The sequence below is a fragment of the Gadus chalcogrammus genome, chromosome 1, assembly GCF_026213295.1.
Source record: "Gadus chalcogrammus isolate NIFS_2021 chromosome 1, NIFS_Gcha_1.0, whole genome shotgun sequence".
Lineage (NCBI taxonomy): Eukaryota > Metazoa > Chordata > Actinopteri > Gadiformes > Gadidae > Gadus > Gadus chalcogrammus.
Genome location: NC_079412.1, coordinates 1,734,212 through 1,759,302, shown reverse-complemented (window position 1 = coordinate 1,759,302; position 25,091 = coordinate 1,734,212). Strand labels below are relative to the sequence as shown.

General features: G+C 43.2%; 3 protein-coding genes across 3 annotated transcripts; all 3 read right to left on the bottom strand.

The window, feature by feature from the left end:
• Positions 1-543: 543 nt before the first annotated feature.
• LOC130390697 (chitinase-3-like protein 1) lies at positions 544-6,933 on the bottom strand. The gene is made up of 11 exons (XM_056600796.1): positions 6,907-6,933; positions 6,384-6,523; positions 5,344-5,559; positions 4,773-4,826; positions 4,266-4,431; positions 3,491-3,609; positions 3,054-3,165; positions 2,341-2,523; positions 1,331-1,447; positions 925-1,057; positions 544-845 (listed from the first exon to the last, which is right to left on the bottom strand). Exons 1-11 carry the CDS (start codon positions 6,931-6,933, stop codon positions 544-546), a joined length of 1,569 nt encoding a protein of 522 aa, XP_056456771.1.
• Positions 6,934-7,379: 446 nt separating this feature from the next.
• Positions 7,380-9,988, bottom strand: LOC130390511 (acidic mammalian chitinase-like). Its single transcript, XM_056600509.1, has 11 exons — positions 9,964-9,988; positions 9,832-9,858; positions 9,493-9,697; positions 9,319-9,375; positions 9,008-9,173; positions 8,785-8,909; positions 8,557-8,680; positions 8,253-8,435; positions 8,035-8,151; positions 7,756-7,888; positions 7,380-7,630 (listed from the first exon to the last, which is right to left on the bottom strand). The coding sequence occupies exons 1-11, from the start codon at positions 9,986-9,988 to the stop codon at positions 7,380-7,382; spliced, it is 1,413 nt and encodes a 470-aa protein (XP_056456484.1).
• A 5,254-nt stretch (positions 9,989-15,242) lies between these two features.
• LOC130393621 (acidic mammalian chitinase-like) lies at positions 15,243-18,240 on the bottom strand. Its single transcript, XM_056604360.1, has 11 exons — positions 18,150-18,240; positions 18,034-18,060; positions 17,736-17,940; positions 17,561-17,617; positions 17,289-17,454; positions 17,029-17,153; positions 16,814-16,937; positions 16,174-16,356; positions 15,968-16,084; positions 15,688-15,820; positions 15,243-15,560 (listed from the first exon to the last, which is right to left on the bottom strand). The coding sequence occupies exons 1-11, from the start codon at positions 18,172-18,174 to the stop codon at positions 15,310-15,312; spliced, it is 1,413 nt and encodes a 470-aa protein (XP_056460335.1). The 5' UTR covers positions 18,175-18,240; the 3' UTR covers positions 15,243-15,309.
• Positions 18,241-25,091: the final 6,851 nt, after the last annotated feature.

The following is a 25,091-nucleotide window of genomic DNA, read 5'->3' as shown; positions in this document are numbered from 1 at the left end:
GCATGGAAAAATCGGAGAAACACTCCCATTCAGAATGCATTGGTTTACATTTCGTTCTTTTTGAGGAGGTGCTTCAACGATGCTTATTTTTCTGCAATAATCCAAAATCCATAAATAAAGTTACACTTTTATTAACGATCCCACGCACAGTTTTATAAATTAGACCCCAGGAGAGTGAACGCGCCTTCTTTCCCAGAGCCACAGGAAGAGACGCCTCTTTCTTTGGCCCTCCCACTTTCTCGAAAGCTACACAAAAAACTAGACACAATTCGACCTATTGACTCACATTGATTTGATCCATGCAACACACATATGGTATTTCTGCAGCATTGTCTCTAGTTGGTTTAATTCATGTTAATGTTTGTTACCATGTGACGGACAGAGTCGGAATACAGTTCTCTATTCATGCTTTATTTGTGTGGAAAACATTACATTAATGCGAAATGGATTACTTCACAACAGTTCCCAGACACGAACGATCTCCTGTCCGCTGTGAGAAGGGACAAATCCCTGGTCCATGCACCATCACCCACAAATACAGATTCACCAGGGGCTCCACACAAAAAACATGTGCAGCAACGCTGCTTCCGCCACTCTGGCGAGCGCTACGCCTCCCCTCGCCATGATGATCCCGCCCCCGTTATTAGCCTGTGCATCAGTGTGACACCTCGTCACGTACGTGTGCCGCAGCAGACATCTGTAGAAGGTCTTTGGGTTCTCAGACCTCAGATACAGTCCATCCTGTTTGCGCGAGCAGAAGCCATCTCGTTGGTACGCAACGGTGTTGTTCTGGGAGCAGTGCTGGTGAGGGAGGGGTGTCACCACGGCGATGGGGTACTGGGGTTCTAGAAAAATAATACTACTGAGTTGAATTAAGCCAGAACCGTTTCCACTCAGATATGAAGGTTGTGTGTGTGCCCTTACCTATATTGAGCATCCTTTTTAAATGGGACACCAGTGGATATTTGCCCTGCCCACAGAACTGACCAGTGAAGTCATCCATGTCTAGGGTCCACAGAGCTACACCTCCAAAGCTGCGGTTCTTAAGATAGCCCACCTGTTGAAAATGCAGAACACATAGAATAGGGCGTGCCACTGGTTCTTTCTTCAAATTGCTGCTCTTTTGCGCCGCTGGAGTCCGGAGCAATCCTTGTTGAAAAAGGGGGGACTTATTATATTCAACCTATTCCTAAATAAATTCCATATTAATTTAATCTGCAGTATTATTTTAAAAAATCTATTCTCCAAAATTGCTAAAGTAAAATGACGAATTATCCAATCCCTCTTGAATACTCATATCAACGATCCAAATGAGTGTTATTTGGCTGACCTTGGCATCATAGCTGTCCTGGTTGTCAAAGCCGACCCACTCGCCCCCTTTAACAGCATATGGAACACTTTGACCATCGATCCACGAGACAAGCGCCCCTCTGAGAAACAAGCAGATCTGTAAAATAAATAATATTTGCTTAAATATTTTTTTCCAGGTTTTACATTTACATTAAGGGGAGTTAGCAGACGCGAATATCCAAAGCAACATACAATAAATTAATTTGTCAGAAGAAAGAGAAGCAACAATATATTCATGTCGGTACAGAAAGGATTTTCATAGTTTTACCCATTATGAACAATGCAATATCAACTAAAAGTACAGAATATTTACCAAGACAGTAAATATGTGACAATGTTTTGAAGACGTCCTCTTGAGAACAAAGTAAATTGTAATCTTTGTAAATGTTGCATCACCCATAAGCAGACCTATTTATATGCGAGACAAATATCCATTTGAGTAATGTTCATTACTGCGCAGCCATGATGGAAAACCCGTTGTTGTCATTGTTAACGGAACATTTGTTTTCTAAGCCACACCACTTAACCGTTGAACGACAGACATCGACAGCGTTGTGTTGTTTCCTTTTATAATCTATATTTGGCATACTGATGTCAAGTTATTTATTCTATTTCCTCAGTGGACCACACAATATAAAACTAGCACAATAACCTCACCACCGGTGGACTGAATGGGGCCCTGAGGAACACAATGGGGACTGCATGGGGCCCTGAGGAACACGCTGGGGGCCACATGGGGCCCTGATGGACAGGCTGAAGTGGGACCGCATGGGGCCCTGAGGAACACAATGGGGACTGCATGGGGCCCTGAGGAACACGCTGGGGGCCGCATGGGGCCCTGAGGAACATGCTGGGGGCCGTATGGGGCCCTGAGGAACAGGCTGAAGGTGGACCTTAGGCGCTCTCCCTCACTGCGATCAATCGCTGAATAAAGACTCTGGATAAAAGGCCATGTGGACACGGGCCAAAGTGTTAACAGAGCGCAGCTACCTCATAGTAGGACCAGATCCTCAGCTGTTGGGTGTACGGTCCGGACATCCCAGGGCCCCTGGCCGGGGCCCCTTTGCCCGTTGCAGCGGAGGTCAGGGTGAAGGAGCACCCATGGGAGGCTAGTCCCAGCAGGAGCTTCTGTGCTGGGGCTCCCCGGGTGATCCAGTACTGCATGACATAATCCTAAGAAGGAACACAGGGGGAGGGATGGTTGTTGGTTAGGCTGTGTTGTGCTCCCCTGTTTGCCGTTTCTTCCCCAGTCGGTGTGATATTTAAGGGCCATGCTGTGCTTTTGGCCTCACACAGTCTACCCGTCTTCATTTTATTAATGACTGTTTGGCATAGGTCTAGGCTTGTGGCGGACCATCAAGTAGTGCAATGCTTGCCTCTTGCTGTTGGGCACAGCCAAACAAGGCGCTTGCACAGGAAATTAAACCTCTAACTAGTAAATCGGATCCATTGGATATCGTTCTGCATATTTGCTTTTTTTAATCCTTTAGTAATGTTAGATTAAGTAGATTGGATTGATTTGCAGATGTGTTTGCAGTGTGGATTAAATTTGTCCCACTCAATTATTTCTGTGCAATTTTACCCACTTTCATAATACACTTTGAGTAAAGAACCCAGCCCTGTGGTATTATGTGCAGGCATTTAGAATATACATCATGAAGAAGGTAGATCGAAATTGACCTTGAGGAATAATGCTGTCTTACTACACTTGTGTTGTTGTCCAGCGAATCGCAGAAGAGGGGGCTGTGGTGGTACGTCCCTCTGTCTGGGCCTCGCCAAAAGTCATGCGTCTTCACACTGATGAAGTCCAGGTACCTTCACGCACACACACACACACACACACACACACACACACACACACACACACACACACACACACACACACACACACACACACACACACACACACACACACACACACAAGGTTACTGCATCTTACTTCTATAAGAACCTGCCAATTACTTGGCAGGTGATTGGATGAAACATAGTTCCTCATAGGAGTCTTATTGTTCTATACCACTGTGGTCCAGCCCCAAGCACCTAAATTGAAGCCTGGTCAAATGGAAATCTCCAACTGCCTGGCAAGGTTAACCTTACACATCACTTTATGAAAACTAAATTAGAGATTATGGTACTTTACTTGGATATCTCAGGGATTTCATATCCCAAATCGATGGCATCAGTGTCTGCAGTCACTGCTGCAGACAGAAGGAGGCGAGGCCTTCCTTGTCCTTCAGCTTTATAACTCTCTAGGAGCTCCTGGACAGACACATCACAACATAGCGAGGTTAATGAGGTTATTAAGTGAGTAAGAATGATAGGGCGCCTACTCAAATAATCCAAATATCTATTGTCAAGCCTTGGATAGGCCTTGGATATGGAGAAAACAGTATTCAGTAACAATCAGTAGTATATTCTTCCGTGCCTTCTGCTAGTCAACACTCAGCATCATGTTACACACACACACACACACACACACACACACACACACACACACACACACACACACACACACACGCACACACGCACACACACACACACACGACACACACACACACACACACACACACACACACACACACACACACACACACACACACACACACACACACACACACACACACACACACACACACACACTTTTGAGGATGCTTATTTTAAGCGTCGTTCTTGGTATTATTACCTAGTCTGTACATTTGAGCATTTAATGCCCCCAAGTGTCAAACATTGTGCTTCATAATGAATGCTGTAGAAAAGGGGTAGAGGATATAGGGGCAGCAGCACACAGAGAGGTGGCCAGTATCCCGATCACTGAGCTAGACGAAGGATTCCTGCATCATGCGGCATCACAGGCTGCCCACGTTGTTGTACTGTAGTACCTTATCATAGCATATATGTAGCAACATATATAGTACCTTGCTTAGCAGAGAGAACCTGATCTTGTCTTGAGCTGAGCTCCCACCAGAGACGGGAAAGGGCCGGTCCAGGTCCAGACCATCGAAGCCATGAGCCCTCAGGAATGAGATGGTGGAGCGGATGAAGCTCTGACGGCTAGCCTCGCTGGACAGCATGCTGGAGAACCTACGGTGGAGGAGGAGCACCATGGCCAATTGTCAAGAGGGGCAAAGCATACATCGTTTTATTATAATCGATTTCACGTATAATTAATCGAATGGAAATCCCCCTCTAACCATACCCAACAAAGAAATCCAAACCATTCAAAGAAGCAGAAACAAAGAATGCTTAAATACTTTTCAATGACCTTTCCTAGAAAGGTGAAGACCAAAGGCGACACATCTTTGGGGTGATTGTTCCATGAGTGGATAGGCTTTATTCTATACATGACCATAAATAATTAAATTGAATCGAAACAATGTGCTGAATTGAGAGACGTGCGCAGTGCAGCGTAGAGGAGGACTCACTGAGCTCCTTGGCTGTCGTCTCTGACTGACAGGAGAGTCTTCAGCTGTGGGTTACTGCTTGATCAACATTTGGAATCGGAGAAGAAGTCAAATGAAAATCAGGATTAGTCATTTATTTGACAATTGATTATTGTCAATGTCTTATTTAAATGTTATATGTTTTTTTTTTGTTAAATGTTTTTTAACTACACATTGGAGTCTGGCCAAACGCAATTTCAAACTTCTGTGCTAACCCTGTTACATAGATTTTTGACAATAAAGTACACTTGAACTTGAACTTGAACTTGAACTTAAAAAAATCATAAAAATGTAAATTTGAATGTAAAAGCATCAAAATAATTCAAAACTGCAATCATCCACTTTTGCTTTCCCCACTTTGTTGGGATTAAATTGTGTTTTTATTGAGTTTCATGTTTTTTTGGCATTTGTTTACTTCTGGCTGAATACATGAGAATCACGAGACTAAATTGAACACAATATTGGTGCGCATTGCATTCCTCACTTATTAGTAAAACAAATATTAATATTTTGTAATGTATGTTGGATTGTCCACAGTGAACAATTGGCGTACCTGTTTTTGAGCTCATTGAACTGCCTGTAGAGTGTGTGTTCATTCCACTCGTTTTCTGTGATCTCATTGGCATAATTGACCACTGCGAAGGCGTAGACCAGGTGTGTGCAGAGCCAAGGGTCTATGTCCCCCGGCAGGTATCTCCCCACACCCGTTCTGTACTGCGACCACTTGGTGAAATAACAAACCAGTTTGTTTGCCGTTGCTGTTTTCAGGGTAGAAAAAATACTACTTTGTAAAACAAAGGTTAGTCAAATTGAGTCATCATCAAGTCCAGGTACGATCCTATGCCTTAAGGACTTCTTTGCGCTCTGTACATAGTAGGAAAGTGCAGGCGACTCACCACTCTGGATGAATAGATGCAGACCCACTGCTGAGCACAAATCACACATCAAATCACAGACACAGAGGGACATTACTATTACAATACTTTGCTTTGCAAAGCATTGTATGTCTTTGAAACAAATATAATAAGAATTGTTTTCCTCACCGATTGCATATGCCCAGACTGAGTTCATGGTAGTAGTCCTTTGCTAATCCACATTTGAAGCACTTGGGGCATATGGACTCCCATTGTTTGGCCTGTCTAGGCGTGTGTGAGGAGAGATGGAGCGGGAGGGAAAGTTATACGTGGTGTCACGAGCCCTCGGGTTACCGATGGTCACCCCAGACGACACAGACTGAGCCCAACGTCCACTCAACAGACCCAAAAATAGAGAGAGCAGGTGATCTTTTGTAAAGGTTTATTGAATAGTGAGATATTCATAGCCCTTTGGGTTAGGTTTGCTCAACAGAAACTGACATGTAAGTGACGGAAACATCAAAATAAGTTATTTATGTGCATGTGATATTAGAATTTACCATGGTTGTCTCAAAATTAAAATTATTAAATTTAAGTTATCTATGAGAGAAATTACGTCTGAAATTGATTGAATAACAATTACTTTTGAATATTTCTCCACAAACGGGTGAAGGAACCACTTATTGTGGCTACTGCTGAAAAACAAGAAATTACGTAACAAACACTCCAGGGTGTGCATCAGAGGATCAGGATTAGGAAAGCTATCAAGTTTAAGACTGTGACTTTCCACACAAAGCCCCTGGGATGAGACTCAAAACTTCTGCCGAACCTGAACCTGCGGTTCCTATCATGTGATGATATAATGGCGATGACGTAGCGCTTGACACCTCAACACAAAGAAGATGCCCTGCCATAATTGCTTTACCACATAGGCACAATTGCAGTCAAATTGTAAATGTGGAAAAGTTAATTTAGTTCCTTCCATACAGTAACACCCAATATCTTGAGTAAGTACATTTTTGTAAATTTTCTGCAACATAATTCATGATTCCATGGCATATGAATACTTTTCTTTGTACTTGCTGAAAGAATAGGCTGTTTGACACTAAATCTCAAACCACCCATATCAGCAATACGTAGCATTTCAACTTTCTGTTTGCTAAAATTCGTGGAAGACACAATTTCTTTGGCTAAATTAGCTTTTTATTTCGTTCAGTGAATGTATATGTTTATGTTTATCTCTGTGTTTTTGAAGGTTGAACCTTAACATCCTGGAAGTTTAGGTACATCTTTGCCTCGGCAAAAAGTTGATGGTTGATTTTGTTTTATCACATATTTTTTTTTAATTATTGTCAAAGTAGTCCAGGCTCGTAAATAGATAATTTGCAAAAGTCTTCAAAACTTTATTTTTTAAGACTGCAAAAAAAAAAGGATAAATGAATTGGAAAGAGGTGGAACTTGGTCACTAGAACGATCCACCAAGGGGCGCTTTGGGATCACTTGGTGAACATCTCCAGTCTCTCAACGGTTCCAGTGAGTCTGTTTCTATTCCCAAGCTCTGGTTTCAACAGGTCCTGGTCGGACCTCAACTGAGCAAATGTTCTAGTTCCTACTGATTGAAATGTATGCGTTCCACAAATCAGGCATCATGCCATCAAATCTTTCAGGCAAATCCAACTGATCGAACAACATGCAGGAAAATATTGCTTTTATTTCTTTGTTGTTGGTCTATAAATCAGGGCCAGACGCAGCACTTGCAGTCATCATTGAAGACGGTGCCAGACCCACAGCGCCTGAAGTGGGTGACTCCCCCTGCACACACATAGAACTGGTTTTTGTCCTCTTCGTTGGGATACAGGCCATCAGGTCTTCCATTACAGAAGCCTGTGCCTGGTGCGTGGGTGGTGGTGGTGGGTGGGGTAGTTGGGCCGTGGGTGGTGGTTTGGCTGGGGTCAGAGGTTGTGGTAGGGGGCAGAGGAGGCAACTCTGAATGGTAAAAACAAAGAAGGAATACAAATAACAAATAGTTAAGCAGAAGTATTGAGAAATTATTATTTAAAACAGAGGAATTGATAATTATTTAATTAAAATGTAAAATTAAAAACATGTACCAATATTGAGGAGAGTGCGGAGATGTGACAGCAGAGGGTGGATTCCCTCTCCACAGAAATGTCCATTAAAGTCGTCCAGATCCAGGGCCCACACAAAGGCCCCGCCAAACTTCTGCTCTTGCATGTAGCGGACCTGAGGAATGGTGAAGATAATTACGCTTTTGATAATGACTTCGCTATTTGTCTGATTTTGATTGGGTGATAAAATGCGATGTTTTGTACATTCAGTACACCTATATGATCTTGTTTTACGTTATGTAGTGCTACCCGCATGCCTACCTTCGTCTCGTAGCTCTCCCTGGAATCGAATCCCACCCACTCATTGTTCTTGTGAGCATAGGGGACTTTCTGGTCTTCCACCCATTCCAATTTGGCGCCCTTCAGGAAGGTGCAGATCTGAAAGAGGTAACCACTGTCCATTAGCTGTGTTGGTCCATGGTCTGAACTTTAAACTGGCTGCTACTGATGACCCAGACGGTCTGGGCCAGACCCCTCACCTCGTAGTAGGCCCAGAATCCAGCCTCACGTGTGTAGGGTCCGGCTGCAGCAGCGCCGCTGGCAGGGGCTCCGATACCGGTGTTAGAGGATGTCAGGCGGAAGGTGCGACCGTACGAAGCAAAACCCATATGCAGCTTCTCCACTGGGGTACCTTGGTCCCTCCAGTACTTCATGGCGTAGTCCTTGACAGAGAAACACAGAGTGGGCATGTTTTAGCTACAATTGACGTCACGTGAACAACTGCTACCAGCTCCTGTATTGGTCAAGGTGTTTGTTCAGGTTGGGGCTTTTTTGAAAACTCACAGTGTTGAAGTAGATGAGGTCACCCTTGTCCTGGGCACCACGGAAGAGGGGGCTGTTGTGGCCAGTGAATTGCTCCCAGGTTCCATGGAAGTCATAGGTCATGATGTTGATGAAGTCCAGATACCTGGTCAAACATTAGAACATCAACACTAGAGTTTGCCAACAGCAATGTTGATATGCTTTTTGTTTCAGCTTTAACTTAAAGACATTCTAAGAGACAAAACTCACTTGGCAACCTCAGCGATCTCATATCCAGCATCAATGGTTCCTTTCCCTGCAGACACAGCAGCGGTCAGCATGAGCTGGTTGTTACCGGTGGCTGCGGCCTCAGCTGCATAGGCAGCCACAAGTTCCTGGAAATGAGACAGGTGATGACAGATCATTTACCGTACTTTCTGCCTAAACACAAGTGATGGACTGCATGAGAATACATTAACCATTTTCTACCCACCTTGCAGAGCAGAGTGAACCTCTTCTTGTCCTCTGGAGGACTTCCACGAGACCCAGGGTACTCCCAGTCCAGGTCCAAACCATCAAAGCCATGAGTCCTCAAGAACTTAATGGATGATTGGATGAATGTCTGACGGTTGGCTGCATTGGACACCATGATGGAGAACCTTCAGAGAAACATTGTTGATGTAACTAAGGCCACCCAATACAGATGAACAAACATAAACGACAAATAACAAACTCAAGCATCAGTATTTTTTGTATATGGGGTATATTGACAATGTTTGAAACCTTGAAAATAGGAGAAGTTACCGAGTTGAACCAAAGTTCCATCCTCCAACCGCCAGCAGTGTCTTTAAATTCGGGTTCCTAAACACAGGAGGGCGATGAGGTGCAACGTTAGATTGTGGAACCAAACCAAGCCAAGATGACGGAGGAGGACCTTAATCTAGGCAGTATTTCTGGGCCAGGAGGGCTTTGGCTTACTTGGTCTTCAAGCCGTTGAAGGACTTGTAGAGGACATCGTCATTCCACTCATAGGTGATCAGCTCATTGTTGTTGTTGATGATGGAGAAAGCGTAGATTAGGGTGGTGCAGAGGAAGGGATCCACGTCTTTTGGCAGGTACTTGCCCTCGTTTTGTCTGTACTGGGACCAGTTGGTGAAGTAGCACACCATCTGATCGGCCGTTGCTGCATGGGTGAGAGAAAAAGGCCCAGATGGTTATTCATCATTCATAGTTTTATGAACAAAGACATGAATAGACCTACAAATATATAATAACTTGACTCTAAGATTGAAAGATGAATTCAAACAGCTGACTTACCAAAATGACATAATGCCAGGCAAAGCCCTATATATAAAAGAAAGAGATTTAAATATTCCGTTAATAACACAATGTCATAACACGTTTACTATACGTTAAGTTGGTCTTCTGATAAAAGTCAAATCAACTCACCTGCAAAAATTGAAAGCCTGGTCATCTCAATTCCAAAGGTCACACTTATAAACTAAAGGAAAATAAAAGAGAATAAGTTTATCATGTGGCATCATCATGTTTGCAGCCATAGTTTTAGATTATTTTATTTTTTTCTAGAAGTTGTTTCACATCCAAAACAAAAGAGAGCAACATTGCCGATCCAGGTTAGAAAATGCTAAAACAGCAACAAATAATAATTTAATCACTTTAACTTTTCAATTAATGATTAATAATCTGGTTGGCCTTTCAATGCCAACCACCTTGTTACCTTACCAGGAGAACCAGAGAGCTAATGAACACTATTCAAGTAGCTCTATTTATACCTGGGAGTATGTGTCAATGTGAAGACACCTTGTTAACAAGGTTGGGTTTTGTGTTTATCATGTAAAGACCACATGGGTTAAGAAAGTCGATAAAAAGCAGATAAACAACGTCTGCTGTGATAAGTTCTTCACCAAAGCGGTTGATTCATTAACGTCCTGTACAGCGCAACATATTTGTCCACATGTGAGCTGTTTTACATTGATTTGTGCTGGGTTCTTTTTCTTCTTCATGTAAATAATGTAGTGATAATGGGAAGATGTGTGAAAAGGTGACCCTTTCTTAGGTTTGAGTAATAGCTACCAAGCAACATAACACATCTGAAACCTTGATTTTTTCTGATGTACTTAAATTTCACTGCACTTTTGAGACATCATATGTGCACTAATAACCAGCTTCAATCATCAGGTCACAACAGAGTTGTATAATGGTTTGTTTGTGTAATTCTGTTATGATCTAGCTATAATTAGAGGAAACTCTGTCTGTCTGTATGTCTGTCCTTTCAATTTTCCGACTTGACGGCTGAACTGCTCAGAACTCAAGGAAGAATGCTGGCGTACGTGAAGTGGTTTGGATGAGCAGTTAGAAGAAGCTGAAACATTGATAGCGAATCCAAACAAATACTCGCTGTTGCTCTATAAATGGGTCAAGCTATAGAATCATTGGAGCTGTCCTTGCTATCTACAATATCTAGTACTGCAGGTTATAAATGGGTCAAGCCATAGAAATCATTAGAGATGTCCTTTCTGTGTACCATATCTACTACAGCAGGTTATTAATGGGTCAATCTTTATGAATCATTAGAGATGTCTTAGTTGTCTACCATATATACTACAGCAGGTTATGAATGGATCAAGCTATAGGTATCATTAGAGATGTCCTTGCCATCTACCATCTATACTAAAGCAGGTTATTACTCAATTGTGGGAGCCGTGTCACTTATACTGCTGACTATCTTATCTGCTTCAGAACATGACCTGAATAAACTGAACCTCAAACACACCTTAGACGATTAGGATTAACTGTAGAAGTTGCTCCTGTGTGCTTCCCTATGGTATTCCTGGCAACCCTTAAACACTATAGGTTACTCAAAAGGGTGGAATTCAACTCCTCACGTGAAACATGCCTACGTGGATCGGGTTTGTTACAACTGGATCAGGTTTTCATTTAATTATTATTGTGGTATGTTATTATCCTAAATGCAAATAAAATATGAATCATATCAAAGAATTGTAGAAACAAGTCCTGGCCATTCATTGGGAAGGCAAACACACCGACCTGAGTCATTCACACCCCAACAAAGTTACAATGCTCACAAATATAAAACAACAAATGTCTCCGTATCTGGAAACTAACTTGATGAAAATTCAGAGAGAGCCAAAATATTGTTGAATTGCTCAGAACTCAAGGAAGAATGCTGGCGTGCGTGAAGTGGTTTGGATGAGCAGTTAGAAGAAGCTGAAACATTGATAGCGAATCCAAACAAATACTCGCTGTTGCTCTATAAATGGGTCAAGCTATAGAATCATTGGAGCTGTCCTTGCTATCTACAATATCTAGTACTGCAGGTTATAAATGGGTCAAGCCATAGAAATCATTAGAGATGTCCTTTCTGTGTACCATATCTACTACAGATATGAAGTTATTAAGAAGTTATTCAACATATAATACTTTCAATACATTTAGACATAATTGAGCATGAGCAATTTAGACGCTTTGATTTGTTGTATTTGATCGTTCAGATTTATGTGAGCAGGTTACAGGGAAGACTAGTTCACAGTGTTCGGAGCTGGCTTATCACGTATGAATACAAACGCAAGCGTTGGACACAGTAATGTAAAGTCAGAGAGATGGAGGGGGGGGGGGGGGGGGGGGGGGGGGGTGGGGGGCGTTTGCATAAAAGAACATAGTTTACATTTTCTGTCAATATTTGTGACATAATGTTTCATCATTATCAGCTAAATGACCGGTCTAATCAACACACAACACATGAGAGATATTTCCCAATAATACAAATGGCTATTGCTTAATAGATAATTTCCTGAAAAAAACAAACAAGCAGTTCTGCTTGTTGCGTATGAAGAAAAAACGTATCTGTAGCAGTTGGGCCAGTTGGGATTGGCCCGCTCTGGGCTTCAGAAGCTTGGCTCCACCCACCCACCACACATGAAGAGGTCCCAACGCCCAACCTGACACACTCAGTGGGGCAAGGTGCAGCTCCAAAGACCCAATGGCAGGAAGACGAGATCCTGAGAAGGGCAGAGAGATCCCTCTTTGAGCGTTGGCAAAAAGTGCAACAGGTGCTGGAAGACATACTATAGTAGTAGGTCAGCATTACTTTTAATTAGCATAAACAAAGCATCATGCCATACATTAAGATCAATATGTGAAAATAATTACATATTGTTCTGAATGACCAAAAAAATTATTATAATAAAATAACGAATCAAGAATTAATACAAAATGTGTAATATTCTGATCGGAGTAGGCCCTGAGTTGGAGCCCTATAGGTGTGAGTGTTTCTGTATAGTTATTCTATCGAACAAGAGAAAGTCAGATTTTCTTTACAAATATCAGCAAAACATTTCCCTGCCAGCTTAACGATAATACCCAACAAAACATTATAGGTTATTTAGCTTATCTAAATAGTGATGTAGAGATGGGAGAACAGTAATTTAATATATATTTATATATAGCATATTTATAGCATTTCCTATAGATGATTTAATCATCAGGTCACATGTCAACTTATCAGGTAGAATAATTCCTTCTTTGATATACTTGTTCTTTTCAGATTGCCAACTTTCGTGTGAACTATTGAGCTGCCAATGATCTGCTTGGCATTGTCCTTGATAAGGATTTATCCTATGCAAAGCACTTTCATGCGGTAGCATCATAAATGGGTCAAGCTATGAATGATAAGGAGAAGTTCTTGCTGTGTTTCATCTGTCATACTGCAGGCTGTAAGAGCCGTGTCTCTTCGAGTGCTGACATCTTATCAACATCACAACTTAGAGCTCATCAGAGAGCACCTATAAATATTACGATTTAGCATTACGGTTCAAAGTAGTTAGTGCATCATTATACGTACAAACCAGTATTTGATACATAAATACCTGTGGCTGCTTTGTTCTTGATTATGAAACAATTAGCTACCATAGATCTTGCTTCCTTTTACAGAACTCACCACAGAAATGTTAATGTGCATATATATAATTATGTAATATAAATGCATACTGTCACGATCCTACTGTTGGGTAAGGTTAAGCTGGTTGGTAACTGGTGGTCATGGTAACGGTGGGAGTTGCTCCCTTGATTGGTTGATTGTGGTCACCTGGGGGATCCAAGATGGGGGATGTACACAGCATGGTGGCCAGTGGTTACACCACAGCAGGATAAGTCTTTGTAAAGCCATTCACCCATATGCCAGTACACACCAGAGCTAAGGAGTCCAACGGGGGAACGTGACTGCCCCTTCACCGTCTTTGTTTTTCAAGTGTTTGTCTAAGTATGTAAAACAATAACTGAACGAGACAGCTACCGTTCACCCCAACGCTTGGGCTATCTCCATAGCAAGAGAGAGAAGGACCAGCGCTCACCAGAAACCCAGGTGAGTCACTACACACGTGCCCCGGAAGCTAGTTGTTGTGGTTATACCACTTATGTGTCTCGACTCCTGCCTAGACAGAGAGCCGGTTTCCCTAGATACCAGTGGGGTCGTGACAATACTCTGTTTATTTACAAAGTTAGTACATTTATAAAATATTGATGGGTCCAATCAAACAAGTTATCTCCTGACAGTGCAAATAGCTATGGCTATAAAGATAATGTTGGTCCAATGTATGCATTAAACAACTCGTGGTATCTAAGGATAAAACGTTATCTGAATCACAAACGTGTCATATTTTCCAATCACAAAGGGCATTCCAAGCCCACAGTCAATGGGAGAGATGGTTCCTCGGACCATGAGCTCAGAAGGTGCTTGCACACTGACCACACAGATTGGATTTAAACAGCAGTGTCGGAATAGCATTGAAATGAGCTCCATGGCGCTCTAGACTGTGATTAACCTGACGCTGGCTTTATCCCCGAAGTAGCAGCTCCTGGTGCCATGCAGACTACTGTGAGGCTGTCCGCTCACTTGGTTCCAACCTGCCCAGCTAAAGAGCCATTTGGAGACCACTGGCGAGCCCAGTCGCCAGTACATCCCTTCCAGCGGTCACCCGCTCTGCACTCCTGACCTCTCTCCTCTGGTCTGGCTCAGCAGCTGGCTACAGCACCGCGGGGGCCATGTCAAACATTTCCTCATGCCAAGCTCATAAAGCACTTTGACCCCATGTTGACGTGTCGCAGGATCATTTCAAACTCTTGGTTTTTCAACACGTGTTCCAGGCGATACCCAACCAACTAATAACAATACATACAATGTTGGGGATTTTTGCAGTGTTATGACACTCTAACAGAGAGCAGCCTTATCTCAGCTCCATGGACAGCAGTGCATTCATGATATCAAGAATAACCTACGGTGTAGGCTATGAAAATATATCATAGAGAAATAAGTCATTTTCCTTAATTTGAAAATGTAATAAAAGGAACGGATATTTACTTTGGATAATAAACTAACACTGTTTAGTTAACTATAGCCTATTAACTTGAGAAAAAAGCCATCACCACACACTGAGGGAGACCTCCTCCATGTCAGCATGGAGCACCATCAGTCTGTATCATTATACTCAACCTCTACAATAAACTGGTTTGCAACTTCACCATTCTTTTGAGTCCTGTTTCCCTTTCAGTCTGTTGAATACCTTGCCTGCCTTGCCAGTGAGTAAGGTTATTTATCTAGTTATGCATTATCTTCATGACCTCAAACCACACATTTAGAGGATGAGCTAGTCATTGACATTTTTTATTGAATGATATTAGGAAAACGATTACACTGCAACAAAGAATGAACGCCATTCAATAGCTTGAGAATGTATTGTTTTCAGAGTCATCCCTATTTCAAGGCCAGACGCAGCACTTGCATTTTTCATCATAGACGGAGCCAGTTCCACACGCGCGGACGTGAGTGATTCCATGTGCACACATGTAGAACAGGTTTCTGTCCTCTTCGTGGGGATACAGGCCATCGGGCTTTCCGTTACAGAAGCCTGATCCTGGCGCGTGGGTGGTGGTGGTTGTGGTGGTGGCTGTGGTAGTCGGGGTGGGTTTGTTGGGGTCACGGGTTGTGGTCGGGGGCAGGGGAGGCAACTCTGAATGGCAAAAAAAGAATGAACAGTTAGTGGTATTAGCAAATATGCATAAATATTGCATGAAATATATTTTTAATACTTTTTATTGAAAACATATATAAAGGTTAAAAGAAATCATGACGTATACCAATATCGAGGAGAGTGCGGAGATGTGACAGCAGAGGGTGGATTCCCTCTCCACAGAAATGTCCATTAAAGTCGTCCAGATCCAGGGCCCACACAAAGGCCCCGCCAAACTTCTGCTCTTGCATGTAGCGGACCTGAGGAATGGTGAAGATAATTATGCTTTTGATACTGACTTGACTATTTTGATTTATTTCCATTGTGTGATAGAATGTTTTGTATTTTATATTCAGTACACCTATGTGATCTCGTTCTACATTATGTAGTGCTTCTCCCATGCCTACCTTCGTCTCATAGCTCTCCCTGGTATCGAATCCCACCCACTCATTGTTCTTGTGAGCATAGGGGACTTTCTGGTCTTCAATCCATTCCAATGTGGCGCCCTTCAGGAAGGTGCAGATCTGAAAGAGGTAACCAATCTCCATTCACTGTGTTGGTCCATTTTTTCTGACCTTTAGACTGGCTGCTACTGTCGACCCGGACCCCTCACCTCGTAGTAGGCCCAGAAGCCAGCCTCACGGGAGTAGGGTCCGGCTGAAGCAGGGCCGCTGGCAGGGGCTCCGATACCGGTGTTAGACGATGTCAGGCGGAAGGTGCGACCATACGTAGCAAAACCCATATGTAGCTTCTCCACTGGTGTACCTTGGTCCCTCCAGTACTTCATTGCGTAGTCCTTGCATGGGATTGAAAATAAAATATTAGGGGATTGACTGTGGTTGTGCTACAGTCAATGTTAAAGGTTGTATCAGCAATGTTGGGTGACGTCATTTCTGTCGGTTTTGAGGCGAGATCCCAAACAAACAGAGCCCGCTTCGGCCCCCCCTTCTGCGTTTCGTGCATCCAGTAAAAACTATCATGAACGTAGTGCAAAACCCCGCAACACCCACCCCTTGTCAGTCATTAGTTGGAATACTATTTAGTTTGGTTTTTAGTGGTTGGCAGTACCATTTGTTTTTGTGTGCGATCATAGGCTGCCTACAGAGACGCGTTATTTGACGGCCTGCTTACGGGGCGGGCAGCTAGCGGATCGTGAGGAAAGAACAGATGGATGTGATCATTTATGTTTCGGCCTAGAATCACTGATACAACCTTTAAGTAACTTTCCCTATTGTCAATCATGTCCCCCTTACAGTGTTGAAGTAGATGAGGTCGCCTTTGTCCTGGGAACCACGGAAGAGGGGGCTGTTGTGGCCAGTGAACTTCTCCCAGGTTCCATGGAAGTCATAGGTCATTACATTGATGAAGTCCAACTCCCTGATGGGGGAGTAAGGGTGTTAATGTTTAAAAAGATAGTTTGCCCAGAAATACAGTTTTAAAGGCATGCTATGAAAACCAGAAAACTGACTTGGCAATCTCAGCGATCTCATATCCAGCATCAATGGTTCCTTTCCCTGCAGACACAGCAGCAGTCAGCATGAGCTGGTTGTTACCGGTGGCAGCGGCCTCAGCTGCGTAGGCAGCCACAAGTTCCTGGAAATGCATTCACGTAATCAAATGATATATCAAATTAAACTACAAGGAAATAAGAGATAGATTGTAGTTCCCTATAGCAGGAACTGTTAACCTATATATCAGGAAAGTGTAATGAAGTAAATGGTTACCCACCCTACAAAGCAGAGTGAACTTTTCCCTGTCCTCTGGAGGACTTCCACGGGATCCCGGGTACTCCCAGTCCAGGTCCAAACCATCAAAACCAAAGGTTCTCAAGAACTTAATGGATGACTGTGCAAACTTCTGACGGTTGGCTGCGTTCGACACCGTGAGGGAGAACCTGCATTCAACAGAGGATTACTGGTGTCATGCCTCAGAACCTATACTGAAATGATGCAATGATAAGCTCCTTATTTAGGGGGACTTTAGAGGAAAGGGCAACGTACTGTCTTGAACCAAAGTTCCATCCACCGACAGCCAGCAGAGTCTTCAGATGAGGATTCCTGAGGACAGGAAATACGTGTCAATGGCTATGAGTCACCGATTCAATACTCCAATTCTATACGAGCAGGGTTCTGAATGGGGCTTGGGTTGGGTCTTCAAAAACATGCCATCACTTACTTGGTCTTCAAGTCATTGAAGGCCTTGTAGAGGACATCGTCGTTCCACTCGTAGGTGATCAGCTCATGGTTGCTGTTGATCATGGCGAAGGCGTAGATGAGGGTGGTGCAGAGGAAGGGGTCCACGTCTTTTGGCAGGTACTTGCCCTCATTGGGTCTGTACTGGGACCAGTTGGTGAAGTAGCACACCATCTGATCGGCCGTTGCTGCATGGGTGACACAAGGGAAGATTTAAGCATACATTACCATCTGATTCTATGCATGAGATCACTGGTGTGAGTGTACTTGTCATAGCTTACCAATCTGGCACAGCACCAGGCATACGCCTAAGAGAATTGAAACATATGAATATAAGGTAAAGAACACGTATTCAATTCAATTAATCAATGGATACAATCGATCATTTGGTAATTACCTGCAAGTAGTGTCAGCCTGGTCATCTTGAAGTAAAATATCAAGACTTTGAAATGTGTCTGTAAGAAAAGATTCACATCAATCGGCGTATAACCTCTATATCAAGAGCATATACAGAGGCACTGTTTGATCCATTCTTATTTCTGTCAAAGCAAAGCTTACCTCAGGAGCTTCATCAAAGAAAACTAAAATACCGGAGGAGCTTGCCTCCTTTTATAGTTTATCCAGAGCAGCAGACTGAAGACTTTTTTGGCAAGGGCAGGGCTCATAAAAATATGTAAAAACCACTGATAAGAGAGTGCACAGTCCTAAGATGCCACTTAATTAATTACACTGTTTAGTAGTATGCATACACAGCAAATTGCTTCTGTAGTATTTTAGGTATTAATTAAAGAATGAATCAGTCTGCAAGAATGTATTTGCTTATACATACATGTATAAGGTATTTCCAGCTTGCAGCTCAAATGTAATCAGAGCTAGACTTTTATCATTCACTGATTCAACCGAACGTCTGATTGCGTGCCAAGACTGATAGTTTAGCAATTCATATATTTTCCATCCATGATTGATTACTTCTTTGTTATTTAAACTCAGCACGACCGTTGATCTACATTACAGTCCTTGTTTATTTTACAGTTGTTTATTTAGTGGAACATAGTAACCGTGGTAATTATGGAGCCAGGGTCAGAGTCAGGCCATAAGCACTTTGACGAGTCTGGATGATGGCTGGTTTAAGCGGTCTCGCCTGGCCCATGTCAGGTGAGGCCGCTTAAACCAGACATCATCCTTGGCTTACTGAAGGCTGCTCAAGGCCCCTGTGGAGCTACCGCCGTGGCCAAGCGGTTTGACCTCCAACCGGCCCATCCAGACAGCCCTGCAATGCCATGTCCAGCGACTCCTCCGCCAGGCCAAGCAGCAGTCCAGGCCTTCGCACTCCAGGATGGAGGGGAAGGGTGGCGTGGCGGGTCTCCCTGACCAGGTGTGGGGACAATGGGGTTCAGGCTTGTTTTTCTTATTTTAAATATGCAACTTTAAAAGGTCTGTTGCTTAAGTGGGGTATGGTAACCCAGTTCAGAGTCCAACTGAATGTATTCTTGATGGGGGGTTAGGGGGGAGTATGCTTCGGCTGGAGATTATCCCCAGCCTCAACTTGGTGTTGGGGATATGTGGAGTTTGAGTGGATGATGACTGGTTTAAGCAGCCTCACGAGGCCCGTGTCAGACTGATTGGGCTGTGGGGATGGGTGAGGATGCACATGTACACAGCTTAAACCAGCCATTTCCACACACTTTGGGAGGTCTCTTGCATGGCAACACTTTGTCTGGAGGAGCCAAGCCAAGGCTACCTAGGTGGAATGTGGCAGCCAACTAGGTTGAGTGCGGCAGCCAACTAGGTGGAGGGTGGCCCCCACCTTGGTGGAGTGTGGCAGCCAACTACGTGGAGGGTGGCCCCCACCTTGGTGGAGTGGGGCAGCCAACTAGGTAGGTGGAGGTGGCCCCCCGATCGAATCTGCTTTATTGTCTTCTTAAGATTAAGCAGGGAGATTTCTCTTATTGATTTCCTGAGATGTTTTATTTATTTATCATTATATTAGTCACATTATCAAAAGGCCTTTGGACTAGGTGTCTGTAGCAGTCCACATGCCAGCTGGGTGGCTTTACTGGACTCCTCCGTCCACCAAGAAACTGCTAGATGTTGTCGAAACCTGGTTTATCACAGAGTTGGAATCTCGGTCAGGGCAGTTGTTTCCTCAAGGCATGTCAGAGCCCTCTCTGTGCGTGTGGTGAGGGTTAGTCTAACCTTCGAGCATTGATTGTCCAAACGTCAAATGTGTGCAGCCTCCCCTGGCCCACGAGTCTGATAAATCATCCACTAATACTCCACATTTTGTCATTTTATTCTTCTAACTTTTTAAAATGTGTTTAAATACAATCCCTGGTTATAGCAATAGTTGTTCACTTAAAAATGTAGCAATGAGCATGGAAAAAACTAAACAGCATTGCTTTGCAATATACTTTCTCATATACTAATGAAACCAAGTTTAAATATAGAAGAAAACAATAACTCTGTGTGAGCCAGAGCAGTACACTCTCTACACTAATACCCAGACAAAGGTGTACAATTGTGTTATATATTCATTATTATTTTTTGAATAATTTCTTCAATTATAGATACATGTAGAATCTTATTCTTATTTTTATCAGAGTTGTATTGTCATTTCTTGTTGTATTTGCTGTAGATTACGTTTGCAATCATGTAATGCTTGTTCAATGACCTAGGTACCGTCTGTTGTAGCCAATCTAAAGACAATTATCTATTGGCTAATGCTTATGGAAAAGGCAGGGAATCAATCCCATAAACCTATTGGAGCTGGCTGCCAGATAGAAGGAGTAAACCACCCAGCCCAGATACTGGCTCCTGTTGGTTGCGACAGGCATTTCCAAGTGAGGATTGTGACGAGCATGTTACAGCAAACAATGACCTTATGAGTGTATGGCAGAGATGGGAGTAAGTCCCATACATGCAAGTCTTAGCCCTCAAGTCTCAAGTAAGTCCAAGTCGTCAGTAAGGAGGATCAAGCAAGTCAAGTCCAAGCACAGCTTTAGTCACGCAAGTCAAGTCAAGTCTCATCATCAAGTCAAGTCAAGTCAAGTCAAGTCATTATCAAATTCGTTTTTTTCAAATGTCTGTATTTATATAAGAGTCATTTTTTTTTAAATGTAAGAAGATAAGTTACGTAATGAATCAGCTCAACATGAATGAATCTCAAACAGCTTTTTATTTGTGTGTGTGTGATGTGTGTGTGTGTTTGTGTGAGAGAGAGAGAGAGAGAGAGAGAGAGAGAGAGAGAGAGAGAGAGAGAGAGAGAGAGAGAGAGAGAGAGAGAGAGAGAGAGAGAGAGAGAGAGAGAGAGAGAGAGAGAGAGAGAGAGAGAGAGCGAGAGAGAGAGAGAGAGGGGGGTGAACATCAGAACATGTTCATCAGAACAACTGACAGTTGTGAGCCATTATAAATGGCCATTACACTTGCAAAAAATCAAATTTGTCAAAACTTTTGCACTGAGTTGTGACCGATGGGGTCTCATGATCACCCCGCCATGGCTAAACACACGTTCAAACCGGGGCACTGGATGCAGGAACATGCAACAGTCTTACCACAACCATGAAGAGAGACGGAAGGGTGTGCTTGTTTAGTGTCCAGAAGTGGAGGCAGTCCTGTCCACTACAAATCTCCAAGAAGTGTGTGAGCTGCATATGAGGCGTTGAAGCTGAATCCTTCTTTTGTCTCTTGCTATGGTAGGACGCAAAGAGGCTTGACTGAGGCTCTGTCTCATGGACCTCTTCCTCCTCTTCTACGCGTGGGGTTGTTGGGCCGACTTTCACTGCATCTTTCAGAATGAAGTCTTGAGCAAAAGCAAAAACAATATTGCTTAATCACCAAATCATATGATGATGTCTATAACATACATGGGTTAACTTGACATGTATTTACTGTAAAGCTATAACATACCTTTGATCATCTTTGACACCTCCTCCTTAGTGTTGTCATCGACCAAAACATCATGTGTCACCCACATGCTGCCAAAAGAAGGATCCAGCATGGCTGCCTTCAGATACAGTGGGTCAGAGAAGGGCAATGGCTGGCTATCAGATGATGAATTTTCTGCCATCTTCACATTTACGAAGATCCCCTTGAACCTCCTTTGAAGAGATGTCTGTAAGGTTTTGATGAAGCCCCCCAAGTAGCACAAAGTGCCTTTTAAGTTTTCCAGGTGGTGGTTGAGGGAGAGGACACTGCACTTATAGTTACCATTTTTTCACCTTGAGTGAGGTCGGTGGCCTCGGCAAAAGGCTCCAGGACACGCACCAACTCTTGAATTTGACTCCATTCTCTTGATGTGAATGCTGTCTCTTTGTGTCCAGACTCTTGAAGAATGGCTGTGAGCTTCATGGCGTCACATTTCAGTACTGCTTTCAATTGCCTAAGCGTTGAGTTCCAACGTGTGACAACTGAAGAGGGAATGCCAGATTGCCCAAACTCTCTCTCAAAAATGTCCTTGAAAGAAGTACTGCTGTGGAGTAAGCTGCTCAATTTGCAGGCCTTCGCAAGAGCTGCATTAGCTATTTTGGTGTCTTTTAAGCCGTCCCCCACAACTAACTGCAGCGTGTGGGCAAAACACTGCTGTCTTGTCTGAGCTTTAGTTTGGAGAAAAAGATCCACCCTCTCTTGGTCTTCAACTGGCAAGTCTGTCCACATGTCATCGCCCTCAACTCCTTCCTCCTCTTCATCCTCTTCGCCTCCATGTTGTGGAAAACAAGTGCTGAATGCTTTTCTCATATTTGCAGCATTATCACATATAATGTGCAATAGCTTTCTCTTGATCTGGTACTCCTCACATATTTGCTCGAATTCCTCACAAATTCTTTCCCCTGTATGGGAACCGCTGAACCTATTACAAGCCAGCAAAGCGGATTTCAGGACTATTCCACCTTCTCCATCATCCAACCAGTGAGCAGTAATTCCTAAGAAGCCCCGCATCTTGCGATCTGACCATATGTCAACTGTAACTGATATATCTTCAACATTTGCAAGACTATTCTTTAATTTTGTTTGCTTTTCCAGCACTGCGCCATCCAATTTTGATGTAAGAGTTCTTCGGCTTACAGGGCTGTACCTTGTGTCAACAACAGACAAGAAGCGCCGAAAACCTGGGTGCTCTATGATGGACAAGGGCAAGTTGCAATCAATTACCAGGTCTGAAAGTACTGAACGTGTGATGGCGTTCTGCTGGGGATGGCTTGACGTATACTGTTGCTTGCTGCTTGTGACAAACTGGGATATCTGCGGCTGGCTTGAGTCTTGCGTTGGAGCTGCTTTAGAGTGCAGGTATTCTTCATATCCAAACATTTGGGACAGAGGGGGGAGAAAAGAAACATTTTAAACTCATGTATTCACTCCACAGCTTGCCATTACTGCCTACAAAGTAGTCATAACATCTGAAAGTAAGATTTTAATTCCCAATAGCCTCATTGCATGCATGCATAGATATTTAGAAGGCACACTAGTCAGTTTTGGTGTTTAAGCTCAGGTATGCAAATGCATGTATGGTATTTAGTCTTGCTGATCTGTCATAAAACCGCAGTGAAAAAGCACATAGGGAAGGCAAACGTAACCTCTGCCTCACTGAAGGGGGCGTGCGAGAGCCTGGAAAGTGGACTTCCAATCCAGTGAAGTGATAAATACATAATGGGCGACCAATGCGCCTAAGATTTTTCCAGAGTGACCGAGAAATACACTGCACTGTCCGTTAACACCGTTATTGTAACCACTAACCAGCAAAAATGGTTAATATGATTTGCGAGGCGTCTGTCAGAGAACTGTCTGACATTAGCAGGATAGCCATCGTTACATAGCCAAACGTTCTTGCAGTGTATCAACGTTCCACATTACCTTAAAGTTTTTTGAAAATGCCTCCCCCCCGATCTATTACAGATCTATATGAATCACACAAATTACCTATTTTGGCTTAAAAACTGTGACAGGTTTGCACCCCTGATATGTGAAATCATGATTTAGTGCCTCCTTAAATGTGCTCCCTCGTCCTCTGCCTTTCTCTCTACACGTGTCTGCATCCATAAGCTTGAACACCGCCTGCTAAGTATCTATCTATGCATGCATGCCTAGCGAAGCAAGAGAGCAAACCAGAGGATGATGTGGGAGCTTGCCATCACTGCCTACAAAGTAGTCATAACATTTGAAAATGAAGTTTTTATTCCGTATAGCCTCATTATATTCTAGGCATGCAGTTTTAGTGTTCAAGCTCAGGGATGAAAACGCAAAAAAAGTTTTGATTCCGTGTAACCTCATTAGAGGCGTGCATGCATTGATATTTAGCAACTAGCTAGTCAGTTCTGGTGTTACAGCTAGCTAGCGCTTCGAGAATAGCAGCTACTTTTCACCAGATTTGCAATTTCAGATATATATTTTTTAGGTTTTAAGTAAAATCATCAATAACAACTAGCCTACTAGTACTCTCACTAATGTCAGCAGCCAAGTAGCAAAATGACAATCAAGGACGTTAATCCATCTAGGTTTGCATGTTACTCACCTTTCTTTATGTGCTGTCCTGAAATGTCGGATGAAATTCGACGTGGTGCTTGGCAAATCCGTAATTTTGACATTGTAGATTTTGCATGTCGCTCCTCTTTTATTTTGTGTAATCTTTATAGCCAAAATTGATTATTTTCGGGATGTTGGTCGGAGCGCCTTCCATCTCTGCTGATGTTCACTCACTAGACTCATGCAGGAATGTCACGTTACGTGGAAGAGGGGTTGCCAGGTTGCAGGTCAGGAGCTCTCGCGCACAATAAAACAATGTTCATCTAATATTTTTTTTATTATTATTATTTAAAATATTGAACAAGACTGCAATGACTTGGCAAGTCACATGACTCAAGTCAAGTCAAGTCACAAGTCAGGAAGGGGCAAGTCAAAGTCAAGTCAAGTCTTTCGTTAGTGTTGGTCAAGCAAGTCACAAGTCGCAAAACTGGCGACTCGAGTCCCCCCATCTCTGGTGTATGGGACAAGTGCACGGGCATCCGCTGTTCAACATGGTCTCACAGGAATCCGTGAAATGACTACAGTCGGACGCTTAACTCAAAATCTGTGGCCACATACCGGAAACACGCCGATATCCGTGTGTGAGCCACGGAATAACAGTGTCATTTACTTGCATTGGAGCAAATTCCGTGGCCACATCACGGACAATTGAGGTGATTCCGTCAGACCACCACGGATTTTGAGTTAAGCCCCCACTGTGGTCAAATGTGGCGCACACACAGATTGAAACGGGAGCACACACACAGATTGAAACGGGAATCTGTGTGTGCCAAGGAATATCATTGTAATTTACTTGCATTGGAGCAACTTCCGTGGACACAAC